Here is a 20,269-nt window from a genome sequence, read left to right on the forward strand (position 1 = left end):
TATAGAAATACAATTTTGACATAATTTTCTATAGAAATAAAATTTTGACAAAATTTTCTATAGAAATAAAATTTTGACACAATTTTCTATAGAAATAACATTTTGACAAAATTTTCTATAGAAATAAAATTTTGACAAAATTTTCTATAGAAATAAAATTTTGACAAAATTTTCTATAGAAATAAAATTTTGACAAAATTTTCTATAGAAATAAAATTTTGACAAAATTTGCTATAGAAATAAAATTTTGACAAAATTTTCTATAGAAATAAAATTTTGACACAATTTTCTATAGAAATAAAATTTTGACAAAATTTTCTATAAAAAAAATGTTTGACAAAATTTCTACAAAAATAAAATTTTCCATAGAAATAAAATTTTGACAAAATTTTCCATAGAAATAAAATTTTGACAAAATCTTCTATAGAAATAAAATTTTGACAAAATATTCTATATAAATAAAATTTGACAACATTTTCCATAGAAATAAAATGTTGACAAAATTTTCTATAGAAATAAAATTTTGAAATAAATAGAAATAAAATTTTGACAAATTTTTTTATAGAAATAAAATGTTGACAAAATCTTCTATAGAAATAAAATTTTGACAAAATCTTATATAGAAATAAAATCTTGACAAAATTTTCTATAAAAATAAAATTTTGACAAAATTTTCTATAGAAATAAAATTTTGACAAAATTTTCTATAGAAATAAAATTTTGACAAAATTTTCTATAGAAATAAAATTTTGACAAAATTTTCTATAGAAATAAAATTTTGACAAAATCTTCTATAGAAATAAATTTTTGACAAAATTTTCTATAGAAATAAAATTTTGACAAAATCTTCTATAGAAATAAAATTTTGACAACATTTTCTATAGAAATAAAATTTTTACAAAATTTTCTATATAAATAAAATGTTGACATTTTCCATAGAAATAAAATTTTGACAAAATTTTTTATAGAAATAAAATTTTGACAAAATTTTCTATAGAAATAAAATTTTGACAAAATTTTCTATATAAATAAATGTTGAGATTTTCCATAAAAATAAAATTTTGACAAAATTTTCCATAGAAATAAAATTTTCTGTAGAAATAAAATTTTGACAAAATTTTATATAGAAATTAAATTTCTACAAAATTTCTATAGAAATAAAATTTTGCCAAAACTGTCTATAGAATGTAAATTTTGACAAAAATTCGATGGAAAACTTCATTTTTATATTGGGCAGGGTTTTGCTAAATTTTGCTTAAAATTTTGGTAGATTATTTTTATGAAAATAAAGGTGTCAGTTAGAAAAATGATCGACCATGGGGTCAAAATAATTGGCGAATATTATAGGGAAAACTGTTCTAAAGACAGCTTAAAGAATTGGCCAGACAAACATTTCGGGCCCATGGACATTCCAACAGAAGAGTTTTCTCGCTTCCGAACTAAATCTCCGGATCCCACTCCGTTGGACTTTGCGCCTGGGGCATTTTGAAGAGTAATGTTGGAACTAAAAAATACCAAAGTGTCGATCATCTCAAGACTGCACTTCACAGTGAATGGACCAAAAAACCGCAGAGCCAATTTCGTTCAGAGTGTGATAGCTTTGGCTCGTCCGTTCGATGGTCATAATTCGTGTCAAAGGTAGCCAATTTGAACTAATCTAAACTGATTCTAAAATTTGGTGTTATTTCCGACATTTTTGTTGCATTACATGTCGGCACACTGTACATCCTCCCATACCCACACCACTGCAAAAAATACAAAAAAAAATATTTTAACATAAAAACTGAACTTTTGTTTGTTGATTATGTATAATTTTGTTTATTTGCCTTAGTTTATTTTAAAGTCCTCTATACATAAATGTGATATATTGTGTTCATATTAATTTAATCTTTCTCCACAGTTCCTTCAATAGGTTCTTTACAATTTTCCATTTAATTGCTACTATGCCACTTTTAGTATGAGTGCACATTTGTCATGTGTTACGTACATCAATTTGCACACATATGCTTCAAATTTCGTTTGTTTTAAAGAAATTTGTATCGCATAATTTAGTCATTTTTTCATATGCTCACAATACAGAATTTTAATGATGTGGCGAAAATGGTTCTGATTTCTTGTAACTTTATTAAAAAAAAAATAATTAGATAATGGTTGGATGCATTTCATGCCTTTCTAAGCAAAGTGTTTCTAAAAGTTCTTAAAAACATATCGTTATGTATAATTAATATGAATATACATCGTATTTATTCGTATTAGGATTATTATATTATAAATTCTTATGCCTTTAGCGTTCGATTTTATTTACTTTTATATAATTTAAAAACAAAATATGTGATCTCTGCGTTTTTATGAATTTTAAAATAAAAATAGCATTCAAATAAGAAATTATAAAAATGCCTTATTGAATTTAATCCATATTTGTAACAAACATAAATGTTTTTCTTTGTTTTGTGTTTTCATTCTCAACATTACAGTATACATCAATCATGATACATAAAAATTATACCCTACGTATGAAAAACAAAAGTAGATTATTTTTTCATATAAAATTAACACACCTGTGAAAAAGCCAAAATCATTTCGTAAAAAGATCAAGACCTTTCTTTTTAATAAACCGATGTGGTGTGTATGTGTTGTCTTGCTTAGTCCTTACTTATAAGTCTACGTCCTTGCTGGGTATAGAGTTATTTGGGTGGCTACTTGTGTTTTAAGGAGGATGTGTGATAGAGGGGGAAAGAAGGTTGTTATCTATTTCTGTATAAACTTTGCAGATTTGGGAAATTTTTCAGGCTCATAGTCGGGTTCTTTCTTGAGACGCTCGCGCACATTTACACGTACGGTGTCGATGCAGGCGGACTGTACAGCTGAATCACTAGCAATTGCTCGTGCAATTTCATCGGGTGTTTGAGGTTGATTGGACGACGTTGATGATCCTACTGCGGCATTTTGTATGGCTTTACTTACACTGTCGGCAATTAGGGCGTTAATTTCTGTTGGTGGTTTAGTGTGCTGCACCAATTTTCTTCGTTTAGATGACATGCCTGATATGTAAGCATCGGAATAGGGTGGTTGGCTTGGAGGATTCTATAAAGATATAATTATATGTAACATAACCGTAAATAAAAAATATCATCGCATAAAATAATGCTGTAATTATGAAAGGATCTGTGGGTCCATGGCTAGCCCCGTTGGAAGCAAACATTAAAAAAAAATTTAAGATATACAGAGAGCACTTTGTACGAATAGGGCGAAGACGGATGATTTAAGAGTAAATAAAACAAAGATATGAGAAATGAACCAATTTAAGGTTGCTGTCGTCTCTAAACCGCTCGTCTGACAGCTGACAGGTTTATTCGAGCGACAGTTTATTAAGGTCTCTAAACCGCTCGTCTAACAGCTGACAGGTTTATTCCAGCGACAGTTCTTTTTTTTATTGCAAACTTACAAAAGCGTTTTGATATATTGCATTCAGAAATAAAGTTATTCGTGATGAAATTCAAACGTGATGATGAGATTGAATAATATTTGGTTGGAAACCACCAGTGACTATCGTTCCTCCAGTATTTAAATGTGAATAAATCGTTTGCTTCTCCCACCATTGCTAATTACCGTTCAATGATACAATTAACCTTTTAATCAAATTAAACAATTATTTAAAATTAGGATAGGCCAGCGCCGCCGATGGTGTGTGCCGCCGTAACGATCGCTACCACGGTTGCCACTCGAGCCCAAAATAATCTAGCAAACTTTGGAGAAAATTTTACCAAAAAACTATTAAACAAAAAATCTTATTTTGCAAAATTGTATTTGTCAAAATTTTATTTCTATAGAAAATTTTGTCAAAATTTTATTTCTATAGAAAATTTTGTCAAAATTTTATTTCTATAGAAAATTTTGTCAAAATTGTATTTCTTTAGAAAATTTTGTAAAAATTTTATTTCTTAGAAAATTTTATAAAAATTTTATTTCTATAGAAAATTTTGTCAACATTTTATTTCTATAGAAAATTTTTTCAACAATTTACTCCTAAGGTAATTTTGTCAATTTTTTTTTTCTATAGAAAACTTCGTCAACATTTTATTTCAATAGAAATTTTTGTCAAAGTTTTATTTCTATAGAAAATTTTGTTAACATTTATAACAAATTTAATTACCTCTTATTTGGAGTGGAATATTTTGCAAAATCTACCTAAACATCAAGAATTCTACCAAACAGTAAAAAATCTACAATATTTGGTAGAATTCAACCAACTGTGGCAACCGTGGTAGCTACCCGCTCGTATTTTTCGACCGTGAAGTCAAAATAAATGCCGAATATTTTAAAGACAGTATTGAAGCCTTGAGCAGATAAAAAACTCGGCCATATACCACGAACAAGACTCAGGACGCGTCAACCAAGACTGGCTTAAAAATGAGGTCCAACATTTCGTTCCCAACACACAATGACCACCACCAAAATATCCGGATCTTAATTCGTTGCACTTTGCAAATTGCCCTATTTGGAAAATAAATTCGGCCCTAAAAAATACCAAAGTGTCGATCATCTCAAGGTGGCGCTTCTCCAGGAATGGGCCAAAATACAGCAGATCTACTTTGTTAGAAGACCATAATTCGTGCCAAATGTAGCCGATTCGAACAAATCTAAACTAATTCAAAAATTTGATGGTATTTTCCATTTACCAATAAATTACCAATAAACAATAAAATTAAAAAAAAAAAAAAATAAAAAGTGTAGAGCTTTACTATTTTTTGCATTGAATATCTGCCAATACGCCCAGAAAAAAATAGTTTTTGTCTTCAATCACGACTTTAATAGATCCAATTAATGTTGAATTGAAATTTCTTCAATCAGATATGCTAGTTACCAATCGCCATCATCAATTTATATAATTAATTTTGTAATTGATTCTTATTTTAATTCAAATATTTTTGAATCAATTCAATTTTTAATTGAATAGATTTTTAAAATGTCATTAAAATTTTAAGTGGAGAATATATGCTATACAACATGAAATTATCCTTGCTATTCGTTCGTTGATTCATTTACTTACATCAGTTTGTCTTTGTATATCACGTGTAATAATAGGTAACCACTCATTGGGGAAATTACGATGCCATGGGGCCGACCCTGGTATAACTGATGGTAGTTGTTCAACATCAGCTTCATTTTGGGAGCTACCGGCAGGCATATCAGCCATTTCAACATCTGTGTCCATAAGCTGAGGATGAAAGAAATTTGGAGGTGAAACAAAGGTCTATATATATGTTATATATTTAATAGAAGAATAGTTTAAATGAAATACTTAAACACTTGCCATTTGTGAGCTATTATTAGGTGAGGTCGATGCTGATCCACGATGTACAATAAATTGTTGAGCATCAATTTCGTCGCAACTGTTGGGTATATTAGGGTTGACATAGAGTGTTAAGAACTCCACAACTTCACCATCAAAAGCTACATTGGGAGTTGGGAGAGGGGGAATATTTTGAGAGCAATTGGTTAGTCAAAGATTTAACACCATTATATATTTGCCCATGGTACTTACTTGATTGAATGGATACACATAGCAAACGCATCAACTGGCTCCAGTATAAATCAGCATTGGCCCGTCCAATACACACAATTAAGACGCTGTATAGACGTTTTCGAAATTGTTCGCAAATTTCTCGTAGTTTTTGTTCAAAATCGGGCAAATTCACAGGATTCTTTTTCATAAGTTCTATGACAATTGGCAAAGTTTTCCGCAAAATATTTATTATAGAATCTCTGGAATCATACTCGGGCTTTTCGTATTGTGGCAAATACAATAGGGATTCACCAAACCACTGGACAGCACGATTAATGGCTGGATTCATGTTTTCATCATTTATAGGTTTACCCTTGAACATTTGATTTTCAATAAAGGTCATCAATTGACTGTGGATGTTAAGCCTACGAGTTTCTGTAGAGGAAGAAGCATTGGATGATCCCGATTGCGGCACAAACCACTCGAAACTAGGTCGAACTCTGGCTGTTGAATTATTAGATGAAGATGCAGTGCTGTTGCCAGTTCGCGAAACTGGGGGATCTGTCAATGTTGAGCCAACGGCACGAGCTGCTGATCGACGTATGGGTAGTAAAATATCAGGCATAATACGATTTGGTCGCCGTGCGATAATATTGGCTAATGCATTAAAACAGTTTTTGTTTTTTTTTTTTCAAACAAAAAAATACAACAATTGATATAAAATGGAAAAATGGATGGATGCAGGTTGCGATAGGTTATGGTATCAAATGCTGTATTTTTTAAAAAAGTAAGTACATAAAATGCCATATTCACCACTATTGAGCTTTTATGTTATGGAACGATCCACTTTTTTACTAACGATCATGAGCTTAATTTTTTCGCGAACGTGATTTTTTCGTGAGTATAATTTGGAAGAAATTTTACTCACACAAGCTCACGAACAAAATTAGTTTTTTATTCACACTCATGCACGACATATTTTTGTTTAGTCCCTTTTCACGTACATTTACGAGATTTATTTTCACGACTACACGTGAGTAACATGTGTCACGAAATTTTCGTGACCTTTAATTCAGTCCATCACCCATATATTTACTCATAATCTTAAAATGTTTATGAATTTAAAAAATGATACCTCTAGACTTTCGGAGTCGAAATTTAAGATAATTAAAATCTATTTTCTACGAAGGTAGATGGCGAAAATTTTGATTTTAACCGTCATAAAAAATTTAAAGGTCGATTGGAGTCAAATTCGAACTTGAAGGTGACAAAATGACAACTATGCCTATTTTCTCACTACGAATAGAGTCCGTTTTCGTCTACATTTTATATCATTATATTTCAATCCATTAATGATGTAATGCGAGATTTTGATAATCGATTTTTCGAAACTATCACCAAACAAGTTATATGCAAAAGATACCATCACCATGATGCTAATGAGGGACGAATGGTTAAAAAACATACACATTCATATGTACATATATCTGTGATTTTGAAATTCATTATATAATTTCGGTTATTATTTTCTGCATCACGATTGAATAAATAAATAAATAAAAATAAATAATCAATTGAAATATAAAAATCTTTATTTGCAAACATTGGTATCAGAAGCTTTGTACACTTATTAAAATTGCGCCGTTTTCACTTGCACCGCATTAGGAGGTACATGGAAAACATTAATACCCATGTTCGGATTTTCACTTCAATTCCATTTCCACTATTCACCACAAATCTATAAACGTGGAGATTTTGTAATCAACTGGGTTGTACACACAAAAAAATTTCACGAAAATTTTTTCAATTAAAATTTTAATTGAGTTTTAAAAAATATTCAATTAAAAATTTAATTGATTCAACAAATTTTTTAATTGAAACAAAAATCAATCACAAAGATAATAGTATCAATTAATTTTTTAATTGGATCAACTAACTTTTTAATTGACCTTCAATTAATTTTTTAATTGATACTATCATTTCTGTGATTGAAGACATTTCAATTAAAAATTAATTGGATCAATTAATTTCGTGATTGAATCAGAAAAAAAATTTTTTGTGTGTACAAATCACCAAAAATTTTTTCAGAAATACATCCCTCGCGGACATAATTTAACTTTCACCATGACTTGTGCTAGTAAATTAATTAATCGAATATTCAATTGTATACGGAGAATAGAGCACCAAGATTGTGGAATTGATTCATATTCACCTGGTGGTGGTACATGGACAATAAAAGCGCTTTTGGAAGAACCGAAATTTTAAAAGTTTAAACAATCAGATATTGTTAAATGTCAACAAAAATTGTTCAAAACTTTGAAAATTATTTCTCTTCTAATATTGTGGATTGTTTTTTATATCAAAGCGTTACATATCCAGAATTTTAATATCACAGATATCTTTAATAAAACATGAATGCATTTTTCACTTACCTCTGCCACTGCGCCCCACTCCGGCAGCATTCGTATTCATTTGAGTGGCATTTCTATTTGCACTATCATTATTTGCATTTGATTGATGATCACGGACATGGTGGCTATTACAAGGTAAGAAGCGATCAAACGATGACACATTGGTAGTTGGTAACACACGGCCATTCCATCCGGGTGCCATACCCAAAACGGGTATATTTCCAATGTGGACTTGTGGTCGTGATGTAGAACGTGTTTGTGTCGATGTAGTAGGCAATGTGGCTGTAGTAACACGTGCATGATTGGCATTTGCCGTTGTGGAAGATGATGTTGAATTGGACCCCGCAGATGGGGCTTCTGAAGATGATGCAGCTGTTGCACTAGCAGGACCACTATCAGACGTTGTTCCAGAGCTATTTTGTGCAGTAGCATTAGCACCAGTGAGTGGTCCACCAATAGGTACATCAATTGACACAACATTCGGGCTATTGATGTGAACATGAAATTCTGTTTCAAATGGTGCAGCACTAACAACGTCCTGAAGCAAGCGCGCCACTTGTCGCTGGAAATTGCCTATGCATAGAACAGATTTAAATAAAATAAGTAATAGAATTAAAATGAGTTCCATATTACACGAAATATATGGAAAAAAAATTAAAGCAGTAATACTCTTAAGCTTTTCCAAATGCTGTTTTTTTTTACACATATAGGTTATAGTAATATCGGGCTCACTTAAACAATTGTGATTATCCTTCACAGGTAATTGTTGGTCTTCAACCATTAAATTAATCCAAATAATTTTTAATTGAAATTATCTTCATCTTCTAGAGCACGTTATCCCGCATTATAAAAGAGACCCTCTCGATCAGACAGCTTTGAGAATGTACAAGGTTAAAACTGAGTCCCATTAACGCCCATGGCACTGGAAGAAAGACGTCTTAATTCCAAATTTTCAATGATGACACGTGGTCTATCTGTAAGGGCCACATTCAGCGCTACATTTGGGAATTTCTAAAAAGTGGCACATAAAGTAGCAATGACAATAAAAGGTGGCACATTTATTTAAAAAAAAGGGGCACACTTCTTCATAAAGAAAAAGAACCGATATCATTGTTCTATATAGAGTTGTGAAATAACTATAGAAAATGTATTTTGCATACTTTTAGGCGGAATACTTGTCCATTGAGATCATTATTACACAAATGGGAAAAATGTTCACAAATATAATACGCGACTGTTAAGACGCCGTTCATATCCGTAATTTGGGATCCAAATACAATAAAAATCGTACAGTACAAATGAATGTAATTCAAAAGAGGCACAATAAGACGGAAATGTGGCACAAACATTTAAAAAGTATCTCATTTAGTGGCACAAAAGTATCACTGCTTGAAAAAAAGCGACAAATTTGCAGCAAAAGTGGCACAACGGTAACACTGGCCACATGACATGCATCATCTTTTCTCTAGCACGACTAAACCTACCGGACTCACCACCAGATCACTCTGGACGCATCCCACTTTAGTCTCAGAATTCCTGGATCTGGACACAAACTAATGTCTTGATCAGCACAAGGACTCTCCTCTTGTCAAAAAAAATATTAGAAAGCTTTTTATTGGCTTGTATAAAATAATAACCAGAAATTGGCAATAATAGTGTAAAATAATATGTGATCGAGACAACAGTATAGGAACTTTGCAACGTGTCATTATATTTCTTTGGATCGGAAACAATATAGTTAGATATACATATATAAAACTGATCGAATGGTAAAAACCTTGCAACGAAACCGGTAAATTTTTCGCAAAATGTCTTTAAGCAAAATAATTAACCGTTAGTTATAAGGGTAACAAATTTATCGCAAAGCCAAATATTTTAGTAAATTTATAACAAAAACGGCCTTTTAAACACTTCACACGTTTTAGTTTTAACGATATTAGTAAGTAACTTAAATAACTGGCTAAACTATGGATATTTAACATACGCTCTAGGTAGTAAGTTCGTGTAGGTTGCAGAACAATTTCAAGGGTACCACCACCGCTTTGAGAAGATGCTTATATAGATTTGAATGTAAATTATCCAAATACAAAAAATTACTCTTAAGGAAGATGCTAATATTAAAAATAAAAAATCCATCCTAACTTACCTCTGCCAGCCGCATTACTTGCTGTTGCATTAGTTGTATTATTGTCATTAGATGCAGCTCCAAAATTAATGGTAGGAGGCCAGGTGACGGGATCATCAATGGGATCATCAACCGCCGCATTGTTGGCATCATTACTAGAATTTGCAGATGTGTTTGAGGTTGATGCCGTTGTAGATGAAGAAGTATTCGTTGCTTGTGGAGCATTAGATGGAGCCGGTGCAGTTGTTGCATTTGTCGATGCAGCAGTTGAGTTACTCTGTGATGGTTGCTGACGCAAAGCCGCTGGCAACATAGCGGGTGTAATGAAATTGTTGGAACTAACATAGCCACTTTGTTCTACCAAAATTGGACGACATGTTAAATATCTAGGTGCCGCTTGGGAAACATCTAGCATTAAATCAGAAATTGCATGCTGGGCATGCGATAAGTAGTGGAATGCTTCAGATACGCGGTCAAATAGGCGTTGAGCATTTTCACGACCTGTTGTATCCTGGAAATTGACAAATAAACATTTTAGGCTAATAATGTAACAAAATAATGAAATATTTTTCAAACCAAATGAAACCTGTTTCGAATTAAAAGAACCCTTTTTCAACTAAATGAAACCTTTTTCCATTTGAATGAAACCTTTTTCAAATCAAATGAATTGTAGAAAGTTTCATTTGATTTCAAAAAGTTTCCTTTTGACATTGAAAAGGTTCCAGTTTTTCTCCTTCGTGTTTGAAAAAATTTCCGCTTGAAATGTAAAAGATTTCATTTCAGTGAAAATTCTTTATATTCACTACAAACTCACATTTTCTTCAAAGGCCTGCTCTCCTTGCAACAGTTCGTAGTATTGATCCACAAAGGGATTAAGGCGAGTCTGAACATTACGCATTTGTTCAATAACACCGGCCAAGACACGGGTACTAGTTCGACGCCTGGAGGCATCACCATTACCATCATCGGGGCTTGAAGCTCCAGCATTCTCATCGTTTGTAGCTTCGGTACTAGTACCACCACCAGTTGTAGGCGATGCAGTGTTGTTTGCGGTACTTTGCTCATTAGTTGGTGTATCATCATCTTCATCATCGTCAATAACATCTTCAATGACTACAGAGGAAGCAGCTGTATTCGGATTATCTGTTGGAGCGCTAGCCTCATCAGTTGATGCAGTTGCATCAGTGACAACTGCTGGAGTTGGACCACCAGACGCAGCACTATTAGCTTCACCTTCACTCGAACTGTAAACAGTAGGTAATTGAACTAAAGTAACATTCGTATTACCGCTACGACGTAAGGCCGCTTGGACAGCTCCTTGTACCATTTCCACAATTTGTTGACTTTGTGGTATATCAGATGTTATACCGACTTCTACAACGGTTGATTCCATGGTCCATCGACCACGTGCGAGAATATCCAAAGATTGATTATTCAATCCCTACAATAAATATATGATTATGGTAAAAAAATTGAATGTCAATAATAATTAGCCATTGTATGGTCTTACCCTAGATGGATCTTCCAAATAGGCTGCAATATTATTGGCGCATTCGAGCATGTGACGAGCTACCGTAATACGATTCATGCAAAATGATGATGACGCCGCCAATGGATTAACAGGAGCCTGACCATTAGCCTGGAAGAAAATAAGCATTATAAGGCAAAGTTTTTTGGACAAAAAGACAAGTTATATAAAAATACGGAAATTAAACTGTTACATAAATAAAACAAATTGAAGGAACGAGGCCCTAGCAAAATTTGGTGTGGTTCCGGTATACTTCACTGATTATATTATATATATGGGTATGGGTATGGGAATGGGTATTGGTTGAATTTTGCCGCTATTCTAGGGGCGCTGTTGGTTACTTCTATTTAAGGCTTCTTTGTTGGTGTTAGTATATCCACAAAGGCCTCGTTTTTAAGGTAGTTCTCATATATCGGAAACTTTGTTCTTCGGTAATGCGGAGGAAATGCGCTAGTCTTGTATGGCGAAAATGCAGTTTGATTTCAGGTCGGGATCGGACAAGCAAAACTAAAGTTCATTGTTGCTCAAGTTTGCATTTCAAATACCAGGGGAATGGGAATAAATTCCACAAATTTCGTGTTCTACTTCTATTTAAGGCTTCTTTGTTGGTGTTAGTAAAGCCACAAAGGCCTCGTTTTTAAGGTAGTTCTCATATATCGGAAACTTTGTTCGTCGGTAATGCGTTAGTCTTGTATGGCGAAAATGCAGTTTGATTCCAGGTCGGGATCGGACAAGCAAAACTAAAGTTCGCTGTTGCTCAAGTTTGCATTTCAAATACCAGGGGAATGGGTATAAATTCCACAATTTTCGTGTTCTACTTTCCATATTCATTGGAATTTTCGTGAAACCTATTCACCAGCATAAGTCATGGTAACCTAACCTAAGTCATGGTGAAAGTTTAATTATGAACGCAACGGATTTATTTCCGAAAAAAAAAACAATTTGAAAGGATTTATTTATAACACATGGGCCTTAAAAAAATAATTAAACATTTCTCGTGATCCCACTTATTTTGATTCCCACCCCATTGAATTTATTGGTGATTTGTGCAATTATAGAAAAGATAAAAAAGACCCGAAGTTTTTGCTAAAACGTTTACATACGATCGCACTTACTTTCTATAAAAAGACAAAACTTTCAAAACACCAAGAAAGCTCTACAAAAAAGGACGACAGTTCCTCTAATTAACAGTTTGTTATGAGCAATCTTTTAAAGCACTATGATGAGCACTGCCCAGGGTTCTCAGGTGAGAGTCCCAAAGCGCATACCATAGCCCAAGATGCCAAACAAAACAAAATAAGAAGGTACAAAGCATCGTCCAAAAATAAGCATAATCTTAATAAGCATAATATTATATTAAGAAAGGTGTAATCAATTCTAATTTTTGGTCAAGTCTATGAACTAACACCAAACGGAGGCGAAGGAATAAATCAGGAAATTATTGTGCGCGTTTTACATGTAATCTGGGACATAAATGCAATTGACCTTTTAGCAGAGTCGATCAACGGTGTTAGCTTTTGCAGACTAACCTACGTTAGCTGATGGCGGGTGATTCTGCTGCCGATGGCGTAACCATTCATACAATAAGCCAGCTCAAAATTCACGCCTCTACCCAAGCCATTGCTATTTGTTATACGTTTCGTAAAAACAATGTCCTCAGGTCACTTCAGGGCAGCAGTTGGGGTGCGGCCAAAGAAACCTTGTCGACTTACTTTAGGGTAATTGGACGGTCAGTACCCAAGACAATGCCTGTATGAAGTCATGTTGTCTCAGTAGTATATTCTGGGACGTTTGCAATAACCATCCGGATCACCATCTTGTGGATAGGCCACTTCAGGGTAGTCCGCGAGATTCAGTGCTACAAAAGAAACCCCCTAGATCATGCAGCTTTCCAGAGAGGTCCGAACAGAATTCATGAGGATACCGTAGCCGAAGCTGTGACAAACTACACACAAAAAAAAAATTTTCTGATTCAATCACGAAATTAATTGATCCAATTAATTTTTTAATTGAAATGTCTTCAATCACGAAAATGATAGTATCAATCACAGTTTTAATTGGGCATAGAAAAAATTCTTGATTAAAATATTAATTGATGTCATTAGGAATTCTTTAATTGATTCAATTAAAAATTTAATTGATTTTGAATGCAAACCCTAATTAATTTTTTATTTAAAAAGGTAACTATTTTCAATTACTTTCTGAATTGGCTTAGAGTTTTTATTTGGATCACTTTTTTTAACTGACTTAGTCTTCCGAATTTGATTAAAAAGTTAATTGTATCAATTAATTTTTTAATTAAAAATTTTAAAATTTTCAATCATTGACTTAATTAACTTTATGTTCTATCTTGATTAAAAAGTTAATTGTATCAATTAATTTATTAATTGAAAAAATATTCAACTTCAATTAACTTTTTAATTGGAAATATTTTGGTGATATTTTTTTCTGTGTAAGGGGTTAACCATCTTCTCGGAGAAATTAAGGTGAAAGTAAAATTTCTCGCAGTGAAATAACAGAAAAGATCAGGAAAATCGACCCAAATCGAATTTAAATAGTCGCCATTAGTTTAGAAAAGCAATATCATGCAAATATTTCTATGGTAATTCTGAGAGTATTTATACACGGTATCACTTATTTTAAAATCAACTTTTCCAAATTAAAAAAAAGTCCAAAGGTCGAAACATCGAAATTCCCAAATTTCCAAAAAAGTCTAAAAGTCGATTTTTTTAATTTCTGAAAAGGTTGAAAATCAGAAAAGTCGACTTTTCCAAATGTCGGAAGGTAATTCGATTTTTAGATCCTGACCACAATCCCAAATCCGATTCCATTGAATTAACTTATACCAGACATTGTAATTTCCACCCCAATTTGGAGCAATGATCACAAACATATTTGGAGATTCTTTTGTTTTTGCTAAAGATAACAAGTGTTTTGGTAACCAGGTTACCATACGTATCAAGTGTCATGTAAATAAAGTCAAGAAACAAGTAAATTGTTTGTCCCCAAGACATAGCATTGAGTATATTATGAGCTAAACTATGTTCGTGCATATGTACACCAATGATAATGACACTTACGTTGGCATTCACAGGAAAAGCCATAGTCCCGACCACCATTCCATCCAAGGCTCGAAACAATGGAGAATTACGCATGCCACCCGGACCAGATCTAGCGCGAGTGCGTCGCTCATTTGTAGGCGCATTCGAATTAGTATTGGATGAATCTGTGCTTGTCATACGCTGTGATGGTGGTGGTCTCTCAGCTACATGCACTACTTTTCCATCAACATCTGCAAAACGAAACAATAGGTATAGCAATAAACAAATTGGATAAATGTCAAAAACGCCTCCCCATCCCACGTAAATGACTCACCGTATTCCTTCAACTGCTTGTCATCAACCATAACACGTCCACAGTAAATAATGCGCTGTTGATCAGCTGCAATATTGGTCTTCTCCGCCACCTTATCCTTAAATTCGCGCACTGTAATCTACGGATAAAATTGTACGAAAATTTGGTAACAACCACCATGGGATACATAGAGAACAAATACAAGAAAATGTCCACACCAAAAAGGACTCGCCCATCGATCGGCATCAATATGCATTTGACGACGAACATTATTGTCTTTATCAAATGACTTACCTCATTGTCAATGCTGAATTCATGGGTCTGGGCATCTAAAGTTTTCACTTTAAGATTTATAAGCATTTTCTTGGCAAGTTTCTCCTTCTCCGTCGTTTAAGAGCAATTTTCTTCCGTAATGTTTATCAATGCACACAAATATTAAACCTGGAATCGAACGAAAATGTGCGATGAAATTCCAAAGCAAAATTGATTAAGCCACTGTTTATGACTGTATCCCAATCACTAGTTTCTTTTTTTCTATTCTTATTTTTAACAAAAAAAATCTTCACAAGACTTTTGACGGCAAACACATCAAAACCGAAAAGAATGACGTTTGGCCATTGACAGCTGATGGTAGCAAGTGAAAATTTGCACAGTTATTGCTGTCTCGCTTGATGAGTTTCACCTTTTCATTCGCTCACATTCACGGATTAAAGTCTGGAATTTGACAATTCTTTATAGCCCCGTCTTAAAGTTAGCAATTATTGTTTATAGCTGAGACAACTTGCAAGTTTATGCTTGGGAAAATAAAGAATAAAATCTTTCCGGAAAAATAAATAGCGTTTGTTTGGCTTTCCTCAAATCTTCAACACTTCCTTTCTCGTACGTTCTCTACCAGGTAATCAGCATGGTTAAACTACCGAGTACCGGGTATTATTGACAGCAGTAACGAACGTGTAGTTGTACAATTACTGTTTTAATTAGTCATCGTTAAAGTGAAGTAGAACGTAAAAACAGTGATTCTCAAACTATTGGAGTACTACAATAAAACTATGGACGACATTTCGAAATTCACGAAATCTGCTTAAAGAAGATCTTGTCGGAAATCTCAATTGATTTCAGTTGACTTACAAAAGGGAAATATCAGCAGGCTCATAGTGGAAAATCTCCTTCGAAGTCCACTACACTGTCTAATTAGGGATGCCAGATTTTGAAGAGGCAAAAAGAACACATTCAGTTTAAAAAAGAGCACATACGAAAAAAGAGCAAACTTTTCAAATAAAATAAAAACATTTAATTCCATAATAATTCATTTAAACATAAAAAAGGTTCATAACATATACATAAAATAAACCACTTTCAACGCAAGCTAATTTTCTTACAATACTTTGTAATGCGCTTTACAGACTATCAGTTTTTACGGACGGAAGTTCGATGTTTGTAAAGAATCTTTCAGTGTGTCGGATCGATACGACTTGTCGGGGATGACTAAATAATCGATAAATGTGTTATCGATCCCATAAACATGCAGCAGTATCGATTATGCCCTCGGACTTAATTTATAATGTGCACAATATATGGGATATGTTCGACACGAGCACTGTCGTCCGGAATAACTGATAGTCTGTAAAGCGCATTAGTCCCAAAAAAGCATGTGATTCTATATTACGCTTCCACACGAACAATTTCTACATAAAGGCCGGTACTCTGTTCGGTTTTCGCGTTGAAACTCCATACAAAACCAAAAAATGCGAAAAATTTGCGAAATTTTTTCCATTTGTGATACTTTGTTTTTTCGTGTTGAAAAACTGACGTTTATAGCACGGCGCCATTTGCAATGTGAATTAAGAAATAATTTATTTATTAAAAACTATTTGTGCGGGTTTATAAATCAAACACGGACCATATTTTCGTTCCGAAACTATACAAAGGATCAAAGGAATAGCAGATCAATTGCCCAAGGAAAAATAAAATGTTATTTTGTTAAAACAAGCAACAACCACCAACTTAATCCAATATCGCTCCCTGTAAAATAGCGCTCCAAGCTACCTAGAAAAACGCCGCTTTCTATGTGCGAAATAATGGTTTCCATAAAAATTTTTCGCAAGAATGAACATCCCTGCCAGCATTTCAAAGTTCCATTTCAACCTCATCGTTACCACAGACTCGTAAATGTCACTTCAACCATCATGAAAAGGTACATCAAAAAGTACATGCAAGAAATTTGCCATCCCTACTGTTAAAAAAGCCATTTTTTTTGTGAAACGCCAAGCGCAACCAGCTTGTTATATTTTAATTAAATAAAAACGAAAATAAAGTTCTGAAAACATAGATTATACGCTTAAAATTGTGAAAGGTATATTGGTGAACAATTTGGTGATTTTCCAAATGGAATAAAGTGATTGTTTTTCAGATATTTTACAGACACGCTGCCTCCATGGAATAAAAACACTGGTTGATAGACGCAGCAACATGTAACTCGCTACTTGTAACTCAACATCATCATTAATGCCAAAAATTATGTTAAATGTAATGTGATAGTGGTATAAATGTTATATTTTTAAGAATTTGTAAATGTTTAATCAAATTAATAAATATCTAAACAAACGTGTTTTACTCGACCACAATGATTCTTATACAACTATCTTAAAATGCACTTTTTCTGATTGTTTGGAGGGTCCCTTATTGGCGTCGTTCTAAATTGATCTATAAAGGCACCTAATAATTGCACTCATGCGAAACATTTTTGTAGTAACTTGGCGTGGTACAACTTCTCAATAGTGACGGCGCTTTTCCGACGAGTTTTTGATGTCGTATATGATTGTTTTCGACGTAGTGGGGATTCTCAAAAGAGTCCCCAAATTCAAAAAATGTTGGCAGGGATAGTACCGGCCTGTAACCGCGAAAATTTCAACGCAAAAACAGAACATAGTACCTACCTTAAGACGTTATCGATCGCGTACTAAAATAATACGAACAACCCTGCCAGCATTTCAAAGTTCCATTTCAACCTCATCGTTACCACAGACTCGTAAATGTCACTTCAACCATCATGAAAAGGTACATCAAAAAGTACATGCAAGTAATTTGCCATCCCTACTGTTAAAAAAGCCATTTTTTTTGTGAAACGCCAAGCGCAACCAGCTTGTTATATTTTAATTAAATAAAAACGAAAATAAAGTTCTGAAAACATAGATTATACGCTTAAAATTGTGAAAGGTATATTGGTGAACAATTTGGTGATTTTCCAAATGGAATAAAGTGATTGTTTTTCAGATATTTTACAGACACGCTGCCTCCATGGAATAAAAACACTGGTTGATAGACGCAGCAACATGTAACTCGCTACTTGTAACTCAACATCATCATTAATGCCAAAAATTATGTTAAATGTAATGTGATAGTGGTATAAATGTTATATTTTTAAGAATTTGTAAATGTTTAATCAAATTAATAAATATCTAAACAAACGTGTTTTACTCGACCACAATGATTCTTTTACAACTATCTTAAAATGCACTTTTTCTGATTGTTTGGAGGGTCCCTTATTGGCGTCGTTCTAAATTGATCTATAAAGGCACCTAATAATTGCACTCATGCGAAACATTTTTGTAGTAACTTGGCGTGGTACAACTTCTCAATAGTGACGGCGCTTTTCCGACGAGTTTTTGATGTCGTATATGATTGTTTTCGACGTAGTGGGGATTCTCAAAAGAGTCCCCAAATTCAAAAAATGTTGGCAGGGAAGTCACGGTCGAAACTTGAGACAAAAGTAAACTACCAACATTTTGAGAAAAACTTACCAAAAACTACCTAAATATAATATTTTGCAAAAATTTAGTTTTGTCAAAATTTTATTTCGATAAAAAATTTTGTTAAAATTTTATTTCTATAGAAAATTTTGTCAAAATTTTATTTCTACAGAAAATAGAAATTTTATTTTTATCGAAAATTTTGTTTCTGTAGAAAATTTGGTCAAAATTTTGTTTCTGTAGAAAATTTTGTGAATCCTTTATTTTTTTGTCAAAATTTTATTTTTATAGAAAATTTTGTCAAAATTTTAGTTCTTTGGTCAAAATTTTTTTTCTGTAGAAAATTTTGTGAATCCTTTATTTTTTTTGTCAAAATTTTATTTTTATTGAAAATTTTGTCAAAATTTTATTTCTATAGAAAATTTTGTCAAAATTTTATTTTTATAGAAAATTTTGTCAATATTTTATTTTTATAGAAAATTTTGACAAAATTTTATTTTTATAGAAAATTTTGTCAAAATTTTATTTCTATAGAAAATTTTGTCTAAATTTTATTTTTTATAAATTTTGATTTCTAAAGAAAATTTTGTGAAAATTTTATTTCTATAGAAAATTTTGTGAAAATTTTATTTCTATAGAAAATTTAGAGGTGCTCTTGAAAATAATCTTCCAACGGAATTTTTGTTGAAATTAGTGTAAAGTACTTTTTCGCTCAAAAAATACCTTTTTTGTACTTTCTTAAAAATTGTATTTTCCATCCCTGTCATGTGCTCTTTAAAAGAGTACGTCTGGCATCCCTGTCTAATACAACTAGGGATGACATTCGTGATTTTGTATTTTTAATTCAGGGATTTTTGCCCAATTTGTTAAATTTGTGGCTTTTTAAGATTTTTTATCAATAAATTGGAGTCTTCATTCAGCGTAAACGACCAGTGTCGACTGTGAGATAAGATATTTTTTTACTTCATAGTCCAGCGAACAATAATTCGTAAAAATATTAGGTTAATCTAAATATTTATCGTAAAGCATAATAGCAAATAAAATGTTTGCTGATCGTATATAGGAGCTTTTAAGGATATTAGAGTGCAGGAATATACAAAAACTTCTTTTTGGCTCTTAAATATGCTTTTGGCCAACATTTTAAAAAGATTTTAACATTCATGTGCACTAGACCCTAATGTAGAAAAATATATTATATATTTAAATTGACTGCTGTTTTTAGCAGGCGAGTGCCTCAAAAGCTCTAAATGCGATCAGCGAGCTTTTTGTATTTTTGAGAACCAAAAAATGTTTATACCCTAAACCACATAAGGGTCAGGGTATAATAACTTTGATCTGCCAAAAAATGTGCATACCAGAAATATTGATTTAAGAACCCATCAAATATACACCGATCAACTCAGAATCCCCTCCTGAGTCGATCTAGCGCATGATGTCCGTCCGTCTGTCTGTCCATGTATTCGTTGTTCACAGGATTCCGGTCGCAATTATTAACCGATTTTGGTGAAATTTGGTACAGGATGTTGTTTGGGCACAAAGACGAACGCTATTGTATGTATGTATCGCCCGATTTTGACAAATGGGGTCACGTTGCTC

General features: G+C 32.8%; 1 protein-coding gene and 3 long non-coding RNA genes across 9 annotated transcripts in view; 3 read left to right on the top strand and 1 right to left on the bottom strand.

Annotated features, from left to right (window-relative positions):
* The window catches only part of LOC142234662 (uncharacterized), a 52,427-nt gene extending 43,438 nt beyond the window's left edge, over positions 1 to 8,989 (top strand). Inside the window, exons 2-3 of the long non-coding RNA XR_012721675.1 lie at positions 8,628 to 8,676; positions 8,746 to 8,989. This is a non-coding gene — a long non-coding RNA (uncharacterized LOC142234662). The remainder of the gene's footprint in view (positions 1 to 8,627; positions 8,677 to 8,745) is intronic.
* LOC142234660 (uncharacterized) lies at positions 1,790 to 15,824 on the bottom strand. Of its 6 annotated transcripts, none has more exons than XM_075305833.1 (13): positions 15,607 to 15,824; positions 15,219 to 15,365; positions 14,946 to 15,063; positions 14,651 to 14,862; positions 11,553 to 11,681; positions 10,857 to 11,483; positions 10,064 to 10,553; positions 9,902 to 9,970; positions 7,939 to 8,490; positions 5,546 to 6,094; positions 5,315 to 5,454; positions 5,051 to 5,254; positions 1,790 to 3,084 (listed from the first exon to the last, which is right to left on the bottom strand). In XM_075305833.1, the coding sequence occupies exons 2-13, from the start codon at positions 15,282 to 15,284 to the stop codon at positions 2,749 to 2,751; spliced, it is 3,492 nt and encodes a 1,163-aa protein (XP_075161948.1). In that variant the 5' UTR covers positions 15,285 to 15,365; positions 15,607 to 15,824; the 3' UTR covers positions 1,790 to 2,748. The 6 variants fall into 6 exon arrangements, with proteins under 6 accessions (XP_075161948.1, XP_075161946.1, XP_075161944.1 ...); XM_075305831.1 differs by having other exon boundaries at positions 5,546 to 6,097; XM_075305829.1 differs by having other exon boundaries at positions 5,546 to 6,163; positions 15,623 to 15,823.
* Positions 15,825 to 16,893: 1,069 nt separating this feature from the next.
* On the top strand, positions 16,894 to 17,548 carry LOC142235219 (uncharacterized). Its single transcript, XR_012721831.1, has 2 exons — positions 16,894 to 17,277; positions 17,335 to 17,548. It is a non-coding gene; the product is annotated as an uncharacterized LOC142235219 (long non-coding RNA).
* A 236-nt stretch (positions 17,549 to 17,784) lies between these two features.
* Positions 17,785 to 18,411, top strand: LOC142235220 (uncharacterized). Its single transcript, XR_012721832.1, has 2 exons — positions 17,785 to 18,140; positions 18,198 to 18,411. It is a non-coding gene; the product is annotated as an uncharacterized LOC142235220 (long non-coding RNA).
* Positions 18,412 to 20,269: the final 1,858 nt, after the last annotated feature.

Source organism: Haematobia irritans, chromosome 4, assembly GCF_050003625.1.
Source record: "Haematobia irritans isolate KBUSLIRL chromosome 4, ASM5000362v1, whole genome shotgun sequence".
Classification (NCBI taxonomy): domain Eukaryota; kingdom Metazoa; phylum Arthropoda; class Insecta; order Diptera; family Muscidae; genus Haematobia; species Haematobia irritans.